Source organism: Pollicipes pollicipes, unplaced genomic scaffold (assembly GCF_011947565.3).
Source record: "Pollicipes pollicipes isolate AB1234 unplaced genomic scaffold, Ppol_2.1 Scaffold_4740;HRSCAF=5597_pilon_pilon_pilon, whole genome shotgun sequence".
NCBI classification, from domain to species: domain Eukaryota; kingdom Metazoa; phylum Arthropoda; class Thecostraca; order Pollicipedomorpha; family Pollicipedidae; genus Pollicipes; species Pollicipes pollicipes.
Window position 1 is genome coordinate 10060852 of NW_023596545.1, and position 16728 is coordinate 10077579.

The 16728-nt window shown below is 51.2% G+C and overlaps 1 protein-coding gene across 1 annotated transcript; it reads left to right on the plus strand.

The window, feature by feature from the left end:
• Nucleotides 1–14063: 14063 nt before the first annotated feature.
• LOC119099024 (embryogenic cell protein 40-like) lies at nt 14064–15375 on the plus strand. The gene is made up of 2 exons (XM_037222071.1): nt 14064–14667; nt 15368–15375. The coding sequence occupies exons 1-2, from the start codon at nt 14064–14066 to the stop codon at nt 15373–15375; spliced, it is 612 nt and encodes a 203-aa protein (XP_037077966.1).
• Nucleotides 15376–16728: the final 1353 nt, after the last annotated feature.

Below are 16728 nucleotides of genomic sequence, written 5' to 3' on the forward strand. Positions count from 1 at the left end.
TATTTCCTGTGCGGCCAAAGGGAGCCGGCGGATTTTGACGCTCCGCAGTCATTCTGACCTCTCTTGCTCTCTCAATCTCGGTTGGGGTCTATTTGACTCGTTTCCTTGGTCTTCCTCTAGTAATCAGGTTCCAAAGCTGCGTGTTGCGATGACCTTTGACGCATGGCGCAAAATGGCATTTCTTTGTGGTGCTCTTCGTGCTTTAAGCTGACGCTTAAGCTTTTTATGACTGAGTCTTGATCGCTGATTTTGTTTCAAAGGACTATTTGTTTCAAACGCCACTTGTTTCGAAAGACCATATCCTTACTTTATCCTCCAGTGTGTGCGGGAACATAGTTTATTGAGTTTCCGATTTTGTTCCTTAGACCCGACACAAAATAGCATTGAAATGACTTCTAGGAAGATTATGTGGCCTGCTTTGTCGTTTCCTTAGAGGACTGCTTTTCTAAGATAAAATCGGTCCGCTTCTTAGGAACTCCCGACGCGTACATTCGCTAACATCGTGCAGATACATAAACATACATTATTTTATAAAACTGGCCTCTGCTCATTTGCTTGGTTTCTGTTCAGCCGAACAATTGATCGGCACGGTTGATCAGGAACAATTGATTCAGTTCCTCTTGTATTCGGTGGATTTGTTCGGACTATCGCCCGAACCCAGTACGTTAGTGGGTGCACAACATTTTGGTCTGTTGTCTTTCCAGCTGTCGTCCGATGTTATGAAGTTCTGAAAAAGCGTGAATGATGTCTGGCTTTTGGCCAAGTACGCATCACTTCCGGAATTTTCGGAATGGAATTTTTTGGGAACAAGAGTGAGATTTATTATTATAAGAACTGAGCTTTACCAACTGAGCTGACTAAGGAATAAGGAATAATAATGATATTTATTATTGTAAGAACTGAGCTTTACCAACTGAGCTCACTGACAAGGGCAATGCCTCGGTGTAGAAATTTGATGCCGGAACTTGGCGTCGTTCTTGGATATTTTTGGATTTCTTCGAAGTTATCTCTACGCTTGGCTTACTAATGGGACTGCCCTTCAATGTCATGTGTGTTGCCTGCTTGACCTTTATGACCTCCCAGTGGCACGAATATACTGCATAACTTCCCTCCCCATACCTGACTATAATAAGTGTTTGCAAACAATGACCTCAGATCTCCTAGTTTATAAAGCCTTGCGCAGTACCCTACAGCTTTGTGTCCTCATCGTTGATGACATTTGCGCGATGTTGAAGGCATCTATACGATACCTCATTTGACGGTGTCCAGATTATGTCGCTGGAGGTTCAGGAAGTGACTGTTGATTGCCGGTACATCGATGTTCTGAGCCTGTTTTCGATTTTCTGGTGTACGTGTGTGCATGCGTTCGTTCGTTTGTGCGTGCATGCATGCGTACGTGCGTGCGTGCGTGCGTGAGTGCGTGCGTGCGTGCTCACGCGCGCGTGTATGTGTAGGTGCGCGCGTCATTGGGGCTTTACGGCGCTCTCAGCTACTCAGCATATACAGCGTCGCCCGCCTCTCATCCCATGGCAGAAATGGCGAGCACCGCCGGAAAAGGAAGATAAGCTAGATACGTGGCGCGTCATAAACGCCGTGTGACATATAAGCTAGTGTTATTAAAACACACATCAATAATCTTACATTCGGTTACAACAGCTAGCTTCTCTGCCATCAAAACATATCCACCGTTCAAACTCCGATCCTTTCGCCTTGCACGTCTGAAAACGGAAGCCTCTTATCGTCCTTGCCTTTCATTTTGAACAGGGTGGATGGTTGCGAGCCATTGATGTGGTCAAGGATTGTCGCTACGTCTTGCTGGTGTTGCCAGAGGACGAATGTGTCGGCGTGGCCACACTGCCACACTGATGGTTTAAGTGCTGCAGTGTCCATCGCAGTACCTTCGGAATGTTCCGTGCAGTGTGGGCAGCCCCCGGTGCCGGTCACCCACCAGGCCATTCAGCTTGCGAGAGTACGCCTCCTCGGCCACGCCCAATGTGATGTTGCCTTTTTCACCTGGGAGAATGATGACGATGCCGTCCCTGCGCCTCTTGATGGCTGCTCGTTCTTCTTTGGTCATATTTGGCTTTGATGGTTTTGTCCCTGTCCAATGCTTGTCTTAATTTCCAGCGTGGCTCACCTTCCTATTCCCTCCCGATCTGCAACTGCGGTCTCCTCCCAAGGAGCTGCAATATCTAGATCGTTTATTGTCGCGTTTGATGTCGCGAGCCTTAGTCCTTTATTCAGCATTGCTTTCTCATGTCGTGGTAGCTGTTCATCACTCGCGGGGAGGCAAACACCTTCCAGGCTCTCTCAAAACTCAAGACCACCTGGCACCACGACGGCCGGAGAGTTAACACAAGACCACCTGGTACCACGATGGCCGGAGAGTTAACACAAGACCACCTGGTACCACGATGGCCGGAGAGTTAACACAAGATCACCTGGCACCACGACGGCCGGAGAGTTAACACAGTGCTCGGTTGGTGGTCAATTTCTCTCCTGCATATTTATTTCAAATAACATCTGAACGGAGCGGGGAAGCCGCGTCAAACGTGCCTAACCGTAGACAATTAAGCAAGGAAACTTGCGGTATAAAATGGGATGTGCCGTGTAAGTTCGCTCACCTATGGCAGGTCAACGACAAGTTATGACTACCCGAAACCCCGCAGGGGCACCGGCTTCGGTCGGTGTAGGGGACTAGCACCCCCTCGGGTCCCAGCTCCGGTAACGGGTGGACAGCGCAAGCTGTTCCTCTCAGGGCGTAGCGACCCTGCCGGTACGTGAGCCCCTTCTCCTTGTCCCGCTTGCTCCCTTCCCATTACCCATTTTCCCGCATCCGGCCCACTCATCACTCCTGATCCTCGTTTTATCGGGGTCGCCGTGCCCCCTCGCCCTCGTCCCCGGGTTGATCGGATCCTGGTGGCTGAGGGGCGCGTCGTGCGGGTCAGTCACGGCGCGTCCCAACACTCCACTTTGGCCAGGATATCCGGGGGCGCGGGGGGCCCGTGGGGCCCCACACGGGTCTAGCGGCTTGTCGCTCGCGTCGCGGTTGGGTGCTCCTTGCGGGTTCCGCTTGGGGCGCCTGGCCGCGCGCAGCGGCTTAAGGGGTCAAGGGGCGGCGGCGCTGAACCACGGTCAGGACGGGGAGGGGTCTCCCCGGTTACACCTGGCCGTGTGGGAGGCGTCGTCCGCCCCGTATAGCACCGAGGTAGCCCTGGCGGCACCACCACCAACTGGTGAGTGGGCCGTCCCCCAGTTGGGCTCCGAGGTGGGTGGGGAGCCCCGGTGCCGAAATAAAGAACAACCTTGCATGGCATCTACAAACCCAAAAAGCTCCCGCCCCCCGAGAGGGGGACGGACTGCGATGAATTTAGGGTGCAGCGGGGAGTCGGTTCCACCTGCCCCACGCGTTCTTGTCTTCCGGAGTGATGTGAAGAACCTGGCATCGCTTTCACCGTTTCAGCGCCGAAACGGATGCGACAGGTTGGGAAAAGTCACCCGCTGTGACAAGCTGAGGGACGGCGCGATCGAAGTGGAGTTCGCAAACGGCACCGATGCGACTCGAGCTTTGACTGTAACTGAATTTGTATATGCCGCGAGAACCGAGGGTGCAAAGCGAGACGTGAGCGTGCCGGTCACGGTCACACCGCACCACACCAAAAATTTCTCAAAAGGTATCATAAACTGCTATAACCTTCGTGACGTCAGCGAGGAGGAAATCGTCGAAGAGTTGGGAATTTTCGGGGTCACGGCAGCACGTAGGATCACGACCAGGAGGGGTGATGACCAAATCCCTACAAACAACATTATACTGACATTCAACCGGCCTGATTTACCGTCTGATATCCGCATTGGCTACGCAGTTGTCAAAGTCAGGATCTTCGTTCCGAATCCGATGCGATGTTTTCAATGCCAGCGCTTTGGTCATACAAAACCACACTGCCGTAATCGAGCTGTCTGTGGGAAGTGTGCATCTTCCGAGCATTCGGGAGACCAGTGTACCTCTGTGCAGCCCTGGTGCGTGAACTGTGGCACGGGGCAGGTACCGCACACAACTTTCGATCGAAGTTGTCCAGCCTTCATGAAGGAAAAGGAAATTATATCACTCAAAACTTCAAAGAACATTTCTTTCCGCGAGGCGCGTGAACAGTATGAGGCTAATCACCCCAAGGTATCTTATGCCGAAAAATCCAAAACCTCTGTACCACAGTCCACCAGCATCAGTCACATGTCAGCGGTCCAACTCATCACGCTCCTGCGATCCTTCGGTTTGTCTGTGGTGCCGGCGGGGCGGGCGACCCCCGCCCAGTCGGATCCTCCTGGTCCTTCAGTTGCGTCCTGCTCTACCAACGCTGTGCCGCCGGACCTTCATGTGTCGTCGGGGTCGCAGGCGGGGGAGGAGGAGGGATGGACGGTGGTCAAGCGCGGCCATGGTCCGCGGGCTCGGCCTTCCTCGCCGTCTGTCACTCCGCCTGCCCTCGTCGCCTCCGGCGACGCTGGCGAGTGTGTGTGGACGAGCAGCGGAAACGATGGAACGGCATGAGGCGGACAGGCGCGCCCGCGACGCCAAGCGGGCCCGCCTAGCGGAGTTGGAGAGGGCTAAGACGGCCAATCGCTTGTCCGTTGCAAGCAAGGAGCCCACCCCTCGCAGTGGCACACCATCGCCGAGAAGGCCAGTGGAGGCCCCCGCTGACCCCCAGACGCCCGGTAGAGGCCCGCCGATGGGCCCTCCCCCGCCGCCACCCCGGACCGGGTACGCTGGCGTCAAGCGTGCCCCGGCCGGTCCCCCGTCTCCATCTGACGGCGGGAGCCCCAGAACTCGTCCCAGAGTGGGGCACCTCCCTGCAGATTCCAACCGTGGCTCTCAGTCAGAAAAGTCTGCTTCTGCAACTGGCGCAGCCCAGTTCTTTTAGGACGTGCCCGGTTTTAGTATGTGACCTCCAACCGGCTTTTTAACACGCCCCCTTTACAGGCCTTTTTACAGTGGAACTGTAGAGGAATAAGGGCAAATGCCCTCGACCTCCAGGCTGTCGTCAGCGAGCACTGTCCTGCAGCCGTAGCGTTGCAGGAGACCAAGCTTGCTTCTAGTCACCACTGCACGCTGAAGGGATACGCCCTGTTTCGCAATGATGTGTTAACCGACGGTATCGCACATGGCGGTGTCCTCTTGCAGTCCACCACAGCGTGCCAGCCAGGAGGTTTAACCTGCGGTCTACGCTACAGGCTGTAGCCGCACGCCTACATTTTAATCACCGTCACATCACGGTGTGTTCTTTATATCTTCCACCTGGCGTCGGTTTTCCATTGGAAGACATGAGACGTTTAGTGCATGAGTTGCCTTCACCATGTCTTCTTTTAGGCGACTTCAACGCTCATCACACCGCGTGGGGCTGTGATAGCACGAACACCCGCGGAAGGATGTGCGAACATTTTATCCGTGACTCGTCACTGTGTATTTTAAACACAGGGACTCGTACTCATTTTACACTGCCGTCTGGTCAGACTTCCGCGCTTGACCTGAGTCTTTCTAGTCCCGAGCTGGTGGAGAGCCTCGAGTGGTCTGTGGCAGATGATCCAATGGGCAGCGATCACTTCCCAGTGTGGCTTCGATTCCAAATAAGAGGAACGTTGGGTGTAAGACCACGACGTTGGAATTTAAAAAGGGCTGACTGGAGAGAGTTTAAGGCTCGACTGGAGACATTATGTCAGACCGGAGGTGTGAGGGGGGCACCCTCTATTGAGGATTTTGCTCGCGGACTTCTGGATTGCGCTGGCGATTGCATCCCGCGCACTTCTGGATTTCCTCGTCGCGCTCCTGTGCCGTGGTGGACGGAGAAGTGTCGTGACGCAATTCGCGCACGCAAACGTGCTTTCCGAGCTTTTGACGCCAGAAGTAGCTTGGAGAATTTAGTAGCCTTTAAGAAAGCCAGGGCTTTCGCCCGCCGCACGATAAAAGAAGCGAAACGTGAATCCTGGCGTATGTACGTAAGCACGCTCAACCGATTCACACCAACTTCGCAGGTGTGGGCTCGGATCAAACGTATCTCCGGGCAGTTTTCATCCGTGCCACTTCCTGTGTTACATGTTAACGGCCAGGTGGTGACTCATCCGTTGGATGTGGCTAACGGGATCGCCCGAGCACTCTCCCACCGTAGCGAAGGTGCAAACATGAGCCCACAGTTTTTACGGCAAAGAGCACAATCCGAAAAAACCGTAGTGAACTTTTCTACAAGGCAACCACAGGCGTACAATGAGCCCTTCACTTTGGTGGAGTTGGAGTCGGCAATCGGAAGACTTCGTAGTGTATCGGAAGGTCCTGATGACATCCACAATGAGATGCTCCGACATCTGCCTCCGTGTGCACGTCGTGCACTATTGGCGGCCTTCAATAGGGTGTGGTCAAGAGGTGAGTTCCCTCCGGCCTGGCGGGAAGCTGTTGTGGTGCCTATCCTAAAACAGGGGAAGAGTGGGCTGGACCCTCTTCATTACCGACCCATTTCACTGACGTCATCACTGTCCAAGCTCATGGAAAAGATGGTAAACGTGCGACTCACTTGGTTTTTAGAGAACAACGATATTTTTAGTAACTCGCAGTGCGGATTTAGGAAAAACCGTAGTACGGTGGACCATCTCTTAACACTGGACACCACAGTTCGCAAGTCTTTTCAAGAAAAAGTGCATATGGGGACAGTATTCTTCGACATTGAAGCCGCCTATGACACCACATGGCGCCATGGTATTGTTCAAAAGCTCTTTAAATATGGTATACGTGGCCATATGGGTGCTTTTCTCCAAAGGTTTTTAGCCAAACGATACTTCCGTGTTCGGGTCGGCAACGTCCTCTCCGACAGGTACGAACAAATAAACGGCGTGCCCCAGGGCGGCGTGTTAAGTGTTGCACTGTTCGCAGTTATGATAAATGATATTTGTGATGTGCTCCCACAGTCGGTCGGACGTGCCCTTTGTGTTGACGATTTTACTATTTGGACCAGTGCAGCGAGAGCACCAGCGATGGAGCGGCGTCTCCAGCTGGCTGTGGACCGCGTTGAAAGATGGGGTGACATGAACGGGTTTCGTTTTTCAGGCGACAAGACCGTTGCGATGCATTTTTGTCGTCGCCAGCGATGTGATGATCTGAGCATCCGTCTATATGGTCGCTCTATTCCAAATAAGGCCGTGGCCAGGTATCTTGGGATACACTTTGACCGCCGCCTTACATATAACGCACATCTTAAAATGTTACGCGATCGATGCTTTAAATCTCTCAACATACTAAAGTGTGTGTCTCGTTCATCGTATGGGGCAGACAGAAGCATGCTTATGCTTTTATATCGTTCCCTCGTCCGCTCCAAACTGGATTATGCATGCTTTGTTTATGATGGCGCGTCTGAATCCAGCAAGCGTGTTCTTGATACCGTCCACCATACTGCCATTCGCATTGCTACTGGGGCGTTTCGCACATCACCTTCCGTCAGCCTTTTAACGGAGGCACACGAACCACCACTTTCGACGAGGAGGAAAATGCTTGGCATGCGTTATGCCTTGAAGCTGCGGCAGTTCCCACTTCACCCGACATATTCTGCAATATTTTCGCGGTTTGCAGTAAGTTCTCTTCGTCATGGGCCGCAGCAGCACGCTTTAACTTTTGGTTCCCGAATGAGAGCGTTATTGCTTGAGAGCGGAATTCCTGTTCGGGGTGTAAGGCAAGTAAGCCGCCTGGCTTCTCCTCCCTGGCAAATGACCACACCCTTCATTGACACCTCGCTTACGGAAATTAGGAAAAAAGACGTCACACCACACCTATTGAGATCCAGGGCAGTTGAGCTTTTGGCGTGTTATGAAGGATATACCCTGACATACACAGACGGATCCAAAACCCTCGGATGGCGTGGGTTGTGCTTTCGTTAGCGGGTCCGTCACTCGATCGTTCTCGTTACCGGCCCACTCGTCAGTTTTTACGGCGGAATTAGTTGCAATCACCAAGGCGATATGTTTCATCGAAGTGGGTGAAGAATCTTCACACGCCATTTTTACAGATTCACTGAGCAGTCTCTCTGCACTGAAGTCTTTGTATCCATCATGTCCCCTTTTACAGGACATTTTATCACGCCTGACACAATTGAATCGGGTTGGAAAGAGAGTTGCACTATGCTGGATCCCTAGTCACGTCGGTATCGTGGGCAACGAACTGGCTGATGCCGCTGCTAAGCGAGCAGCGGTAGCACCATATACCCGGTTTTTGCCTATCCCTGTCAGAGATTTTTACCCGGCAGTCAAGACCTTCCTGAGAAGCAGATTGCAGCGCTGTTGGGACCAGGTGGGGGGCAATAAGCTCAGGGCAATAAAGACAGAGTTGGGCTTGTGGTCGTCATGCTCTCGCAGTGTGCGGTGGGAAAAGGTGGTTTTATGCAGGCTGCGCATTGGGCACACCTATGCCACCCATGGCCATCTGTTACATGGAGCCGACAGACCCCTATGCCAGCGGTGTGGTGCCGTCCTGACTGTCCATCATGTCATTATATCATGTCCATGCCTCTTCGAAGAACGACGACGTCACTTTGGTTCACAGGCTTCGACCCTGACGATAAACGATGTGCTTGGTGACAGTTCCTCCTTTCTTGGTCCCAAACAGCTCTTTTCGTTTTTAAAAGATATTGATTTTCAAGTCATTTTCACACCGTACTAATTAACAGCATAGTTATGGGCGCAAAATGACCACTGCAGTCGACGCGCCCGAAAACTCCAATGAACAACAACAACGACTACCAGCGGAAGATATTTCAAGAGAATCGTTAAATCTGACCCGACAGTGTTGTGTTAGAGGAAGTCATACATTTTTGAAGCGGTTTCTTTGACAATTATATAATTAAATCTAGGATAACGGCTTAAGCCAATGGCTTTGGATCAGGTACGAAGATCAGATCTAGATCAACACTTTTTTACTTTTTCCTAGGGACCTTGCTTTGTGGGATAATTTTTAACGCTCATTAGGCATTTTTTGACCGCGGATAGATAAAAATGTGCTAAAAGGTCACTGACCTAGAATGACCCCGATCAACCTATTGTTTTTAAAAACATGTCGCCTGGCGTAATCCTCAGAGCTTATTGGAATTCAAAGGTCAAAGCAATTTCGAAGATTTTTAGTCACCGTGACATTCTAAAGTTCAGATAAGGTCACAGCCTGGATTGAGTGCCAGTGACCCTTTGCTTGATAGATATATCTTGGTTAAAGGAAGTCGAATAAGGGGGTCTGAAGAAACGTCGGATATCGATCTAGAGTTTAACCTTGTTTGACCATATTTGACTTGAAGGCCATAATCACACAGGCTCAAATTTTTACGAAATTGGCTTCACATACAGACCTATCTATACCATGAGTTCAGTGCCTCTAGCTCCCTTATGTTTGAGATCCCAGGGGTCATATTGACCCCCGTCCACATCCGAGCGGCATGGCATTAAACTGGCCACCCGGGTGCGTGTTCACTGACCGAAACGTTAAGTACATATTTCCATACCAGACGAGGATGATATTGCGAACCGGTATTCCATCCGTGGCCTCGAATGGTACCCATCTGCTGTCGAGAATGGCGACAGGCTGAAGAGGCGACGGTCTGCCCCGACCGTGCACCAAATGCCGGCTGTCTGTGGCGCAAGTACATGGCCGGATGTCATCAGCCAGCAAGTCTCAAAAAGGACAAAATGTAATGAGGGCAAGTATCCGATGACACGCGGATGAGAATGGATCTGATACCCACCCCGACCCAATTACCCCGCATACTCAATGTCACCCAGTACCAGTTGCTGGGCATCTGTATGCTGCCTGGTTCGTCGGCCAACAGCTGAAAATAGTGTCGATGGCGGAGCCGAAGCGGCGCGTCCAAGTGCGTCGGCCTTAAGGCGTTCCCCATTTATCACTCGCCGCAGCCGCCAGCTATTGCACTGGAGTCTTATGCTGACGCAAACAGCGGTAATAAGGTTCGTAAAGAACAGTAGCTGAGCTGCATGACGATATCTAAATTCTGTATTTAGAAACTAGGGACCAGAGAGATAGTCTTGAAAGAGATACACAAGGATGCGCTTTCAGTGGTGCCAGTTCCACAGCTCGGTGGCATCGGCTAGCCGACAACGGCTTTGTCACGACACGATGGGTGGCGCGCCTGTAGCTTGGACAGTGTCGAGAACGCTCAGTGGGTAGATAGCACGTTGGCTTGTACAATGCAGCTTGTATAATGTCTTTACCCGCTCTAGTTGATGCGATGCGATGTCCTCTCTTAAACACGCCAGATGGTGGGCATGTCCGCCAGTTTCGCCGAAGGCTCGCGAACAGCGGGGCGCAGCGGGCTGCGCTCGCTAGCACGGGTTTCCGTTGTTTCTTCCGTCAAACCGTATGGGCTTGGTGCTGTTGTGATGCTGCATGCCGTGACCTGATCCCGGCTCCGACCGGCGTTGTGCGGTTTTTTGCAATGAGGAAATGTTACATTTCTCTCGTTATTCAAATGGTGAACGCTAACGCGATTATTCACATTGCATTGCTATAGGAATGCCTTTGGGCAAACACTTCATCAGAATATCCCTGAATATTTGCATGTCTGTTTTAGCTGCGCTTCTTATCTGCCGGCAACAGCGTGAAGCTGCGATGCGTGGTTGCCCAGATATTGGCCTCTGGAAGGCGTGACAGAACCGATGACGAGTACAGTTTCACCTCCTCAAATTTGTCATTCTCGGCCCGCGACCCCGCTCCTATTTAGATCATATGTGAACAATGCATATGATACACAGCTTCAGCAACAGTGCCCCAGCGAAGCAAGCAGCCCCAGCTAGAGCGTATTCCTGGCGGGTTGCCCATTATTGCGCTCGCAAGCGTCTTCAAATCAGACAAGTGAAATAAGATATTCATGGCAACGAGTGTTCATGGCCTGGTCACAGAATCTGGTGATGTATATATATATATATATATATATATATATATATATATATATATATATTGAAAATTACGCGCGGCCCATAATTGCACACAAATCGAAAAAAGAAAAGTCACCGCTGGCACACACCAAAGTCAATAGCTCCTCCTTTCCACCGTCATAAGTGTATCCAAATATGGGACCCCCTTCCCGCCCCCTTTATGCCCTATCGTAAAACCTAGATTTGGATGTTGGTTGCTCATGAAGTCTAAAAACTCTTCAAGAGAACGCTGTCCGTGCGTCCATCCCAGCGTAATCATCGATGTACCTAGCTAAGAAAGTTAGTTTTAATGGGCTTGTGGCCCACTCGTTTCAAATTGGTCTAAAAATACTATGGCCAGAGGAGGGGCGCATGGGCTCCCCACTGCAATTCCCAATTTGTACCGATAGGAGTCATCTCCGAAAGAGAAAGCGTTAACCTGGAGACACTATTTCAGAAGACCGCAGCTATCCTCTTTTGATAGACCGAAAGCGTCAATTTCATGGAAATGTCTGTCTACCTTATCTTTCACGGCAGCGATAGCCTCATTATGATAATTAGGCTGTTGACAATGGCAATGATATTACTGCTGTCTTATCATATCAATATAATGCCAATGATATTACTGCTGTCCCACTTACGATCGCGATCCCTTGGGCTGCGTGGAATTGGGCACAAATCTTTCCCGGAGAGGTGTCAAGTCTTGCAGGGCGGGTGCGGCTGTGACCACGCCGGTACAGGGCGGGTGCGGGTGTGACCACGCCGGTACAGGGCGGGTGCGGGTGTGACCACGCCGGTACAGCGCGGTTGCGGGTGTGACTACGTGGGTACAGGGTGGGTGTGAACATCTTAGCCATGACTGTCTTCACTGTCACCCCGTATTGAAATGGCGTTAGCGCCTCTTCGACCCACGATAATGATACTAATATTGATAGCTGTGAGGACCAGATTACATCCTGGCATCTATGCTAGCATAGCAAGATCTACCTCGCCTACAAAAGCATGCTTGGATAAATGAGTCATGCGTCTATGGCTCAGGCCATGCTTTGAACGAAACGCAAAAGCGCCACCAGTCGGCGCTCCGCGTAGCGTGGAACGAGTGAAGTGTTGGCAGATGGGAAGGTTGTAGGCTATCATCTTGTGCATGATGCTTAAAACTACGGCACTAAAATATTTCAGAGGGTCAACAAAAAGGGTCAGATTTCATTGGAAGCCGACATCTACGGGTTTGATCAATTCCGTGGAAAATACCTGACACTCGGATTGAACAGAATAAGGCTTATCGATGTAGCATTTGCGAGCAAATTCGCAATTAGCATGGACTGAAAACTGAGTGACTTCTAAGCCCAGCCAGGACTGGCAATGATGCATTGTTGTTTTTCTCAAACGTGATCAAAGAATAAGAACGCACCCGAGTATTCGAGTGCATTTTGGCCACTGCAAACAGGACCATACATCCCTGCAGTTTGTATGACAGTCTCTCTTTCTGCTCAGACCGCAGCATCTTGCGTTTAAGATGGGTTTTGAAATCGGTGGCATTGGCAGTTTTCCGACCCATTACCAGTGCGTCTATGGATCGGGTGGCATTAAGGCCTGTTAGCTCTAGTGGATGTATGTGCCTGCATCGTGCGGATGTGTTGTATTTGCTCAGCTTGTCGAAATCCGGCAAGAATTCTTATTATAACGCCCTAAGACGGACGAATCAATGATTTGTGTACGATGGCACGGGCATATGAAATCACATCTATAAATATGTCATTCAAACCTTTTGAATGGAGGGATTTGTGGATTCAAAGCACACGATGACAGCGCTTGTATGGGCCCTGACTCCAAACGTTCGCTCGTGCGATTCCAAATCAGCGGCAGAATTTAGTGGCGAAAGTCTAGCGTGCTGCAAGTCTAAGTCGAAAGTGTAGCATGCTAGCGTCGGCACGGTCTGTCCTGCTCTCTGATGCCACCTGGCCTTAAGCACCGCCCCCGGCCACAGACCATATGTGTCAAAGTCAAATAACGAGTACCCAAAGCGACTCGAACACACCCCGCCACGGGTGGGTGGGTTTGAAAGCTGGATTTCTAACCAAATGAGCTTTTGGAACCCATCTAGTCTCTCTTTTACCATCGCGATTGCACGTTTCCTCTCTTGTTGGTGTCCACCGGTCTCGTGTTTTTTCTTAGCTCCCTTAACCTTGACGAAACTTGAAAATTTAGCTTGTTTGATTTTAATAGAATGAACAGATGAAATAGTGGTGATGTTTCAACGCCGCGTAACAAACCGTCTGATAAAATAGCTTGCAGAGAGATGCTGAAAATATGAGGCAAAACTTTCAAAGAATGATACTCACCTCATGTACTCACCTACGTCACTCACCACTACGATACTCACCTACGTCACCTCATGATATCCATTCTTTTTGTTTCTGAAGTTTCTGAAACCTGCAGGGACGTGCGATCAGTGATTGCAAAGACTTCTAAAGCAGCTTCACATGGAAGCTTCTAGAGACACAACAGCTTTACACGCCTTGAAAGCGTGACAACTTGGCCAGGCCAGGCTGGGCTGATCAAGTGGCAAATTGTTCGTAGTCTGAATAAAAAAACCAGCCTGCGCCTGCGGCCTCGGTTGTAAATATACATATGCAAAATTGTAAATGGTGATTGAATTCCACCTCATGATATCCATTCACTCCTCAATGCTCGCGTTTTATGTGGAAGCCCCCCTGAGCTGAAATATCTGCTGCATCATTTCTATGCTTGTATGGTATGTTCAGGCTTTCGTTCTTGCAGTGGTGCAATACTGCGATCTGGTGCTGCTTCTACTGCAGCATGATAACATCACGATTGGTGCTGGCACATCCGCTTGTCCAGTCCGGAACAGAGCTCCGAGACAGAACTTATTGGTCCTCGGTACACCTGCACTTGGTTGCCAGCTGAGGCCTAAAGCCGGCCGCGCCCCCGGCCGCGCCCCCGGCCGCCCCGTCACTCGTTGTGCAACCGATGGTATCGCACGTCTGGCCCGCGCCGCCTCGTCTGACCGCGGGTGGCCGGGCCCGGCGGAGCCTCATGACGGCCGTCTCGATGTGGCGATGCCATCACCTGGGATCGGGACCGCGTGGGAGGACATCGACATGTCGGGCGTGACGTCAGCTCGGATCAGGACCACGTGTGAGGACATCGACATGTCGGGCATGGCGTCAGCTGGGATCGGGGCCACGTGTGAGGACATCGACATGTCGGGCATGGCGTCAGCCGGGATCGGGACCACGTGTGAGGACATCGACATGTCGGGCATGGCGTCAGCCGGGATCGGGACCACGTGTGAGGACATCGACATGTCGGGCATGGCGTCAGCTGGGATCGGGACCACGTGGGAGGACATCGACATGTCGGGTGTGACATCAGCTGGAATTGGGACCACGTGGGAGGACGCCGACATGTCGGGTGTGACATCAGCTGGGATCGGGACCACGTGGGAGGACATCGACATGTCGGGCATGGCGTCAGCTGGGATCGGGGCCACGTGTGAGGACATCGACATGTCGGGCGTGACATCAGCCGGGATCGGGACCACGTGTGAGGACATCGACATGTCGGGCATGGCGTCAGCTGGGATCGGGACCACGTGGGAGGACATCGACATGTCGGGCGTGACATCAGCTGGGATTGGGACCACGTGGGAGGACGTCGACATGTCGGGCGTGACATCAGCGGGCACGCCGTCACTCTGCAGCTGTCGGTTGACCTGCGGTTGGTCTCAGTCGCATCTCTGGCCGCGCTGCAATGGTGGCGCACTCGCGTGCCAAGTATTGATCATGTTCTGCGCTCGTACATGCCCTCATTTTCACTCCAAGATCTGCGACCAAGATCACCAAAGATCTCCGAGGAAAACATCAATAGGCGTTGTATAATGAAGTACGTAAGCAGTGAGCCACCCTCAACAGCTTGCTTATAGCGATCATCTCCACATAAAATATAACATTCGGCTGTGTGATGGTTATGGAAGGGTAGAGGCTCCTCCATGCAACGCAGCAGGAAAGGATAATTGCTGTGCATAGCGCTCATCTGGACCCATCAGCCGCTTGCATGATTCTATCCACATTGAGGGGTAAGAATGCACACGTTATGTTAGCTGTTTGACCGTTTGGTTAATTGTTTGGTGGCTTAGTTTGCGGAATCACAGTGCAGCCCATCTTCCGGGAGAAATGGAACAAAAGGGGGTTGGGAAACGCTGTCTCACGGTAACTGATTCCCCTTGCTTGGTATCCTGTCGTAATCTCGTAACATCCCACTGCCTCGTCACTCGGGCCCCTGTTGATACAGATAATGTATATTATCGGTGCCGGGATTATCTGCCGTTTGCTATGACACACCGCTGGCACACGAAGTGATAGCGGGCTGTGTGTCGGCTTCTCAGTCGCTGCCGCGTGGCCAGTGGGTTGAAGGCCGATCAAAATTAGCATTCTGACCCCAACCCGTACCCCGAGTCATAGTTGCTTTCCTGCCATAGCGATGCAGGAGTATGGTTCGTGACAGGAAAAGTGCCACACTGCGGCCAAACAAAGAGTTGTAGTGCAATAACTTAACACAGGGCCCAGACCAATGGTTCTGGAAAGAGTAGTTGCAATTCAATGACGTCGAAGGCGCGTTCACGATTGGTCCTTCGTTGAACTCCGGTGAGGTTAAGCGAGTTCCCGCGTAATCCGATGATTCCCAAAACCAAGTACGGTATAGCCTATATGCTTTATTTTGCTATCATCGAGTGGTGGATGGAAGATTGGGCTGTCGCACAAATTGCAACATTATTTGGCAGCGATTATAAGCACTATTAAAAGCACTGTTCTGAGTCGGTCTGCCAGAACGGAAACAGTGGTAATTTGGTGGCGACAGTATTACTCACTCGGATGGATGCAGTCATCAAAAGATTTATAATTACAGCAGCATTTGTGCATAACCACCATATGACACGAAGGGTGCCCTGCTGCGTTCCATCCTTAATCTTCGAGCATTGTAACCTCAAGCCTTCTCAATGCGCGTCACCGTCCCTATCAAGGAATCAATACTGAGAGCGAGGGCATAAGCAGGGCTGGTATCAACGTCAACTGTCCATACGGTGGGTATCTCCGGAAGCCAGGCGCCCACCGCTCAGTCGGCTTCACTGACCCGCGTGATCGCCACCCTATGCGGTTTGCAGCGGCAAGCAGCACGGTTTGGCGAAAATGGATGCTCCTGTCAAGGAAGATGGCTCGACCCATTCTTGTTTAGACTGATGAGAAGGCCGTGATTCCATAGCGCTGGCACTCATCTCCAACAGACGTGGTATAATTGGAATATTTGCGCTTTTTCGCATCTTTTTTAGTTGTTGACAGAACTTTAACGCTTGGTATTGTCTAATACAATGCCGTGCAGTTAACCCTACTTCTCAAGTAAGATGCTTGTCTCTCACATAGGAACCCTGTCAAGGCCATGGTGATGCAAAATATCGCACTTTGAGCAATGAACATTGGAGAGGAGCGAGACGTCTTCTTATTTTGGAATGAGTGTCGCAACTTGGTGCAAATCTCTGGCCAGTTGCCTCTTGTTACACTCCATTTCTTTAATTATTCTGCCGTGATCAGTTCCAAGCTTCGCACGTCACCTGTTGGATTTTGCCAGCATAATACTGTATAATCTATGACGGCGTCACCAATTGGCCTGATAGGGTCGATGTCACCTTTTTAAAACTGGTCTCGATTTATGGTCGTTGTAGCCTGAACATAAAAAGACGAAGCCATAAGGGACAGAAAGAGTGGCAGG

What these genes read in the sequence shown, in the direction of transcription:
- LOC119099024 (XM_037222071.1), top strand. Translation starts at nt 14,064, where the DNA reads ATGTCGGGCGTGACGTCAGCTCGGATCAGGACCACGTGTGAGGACATC.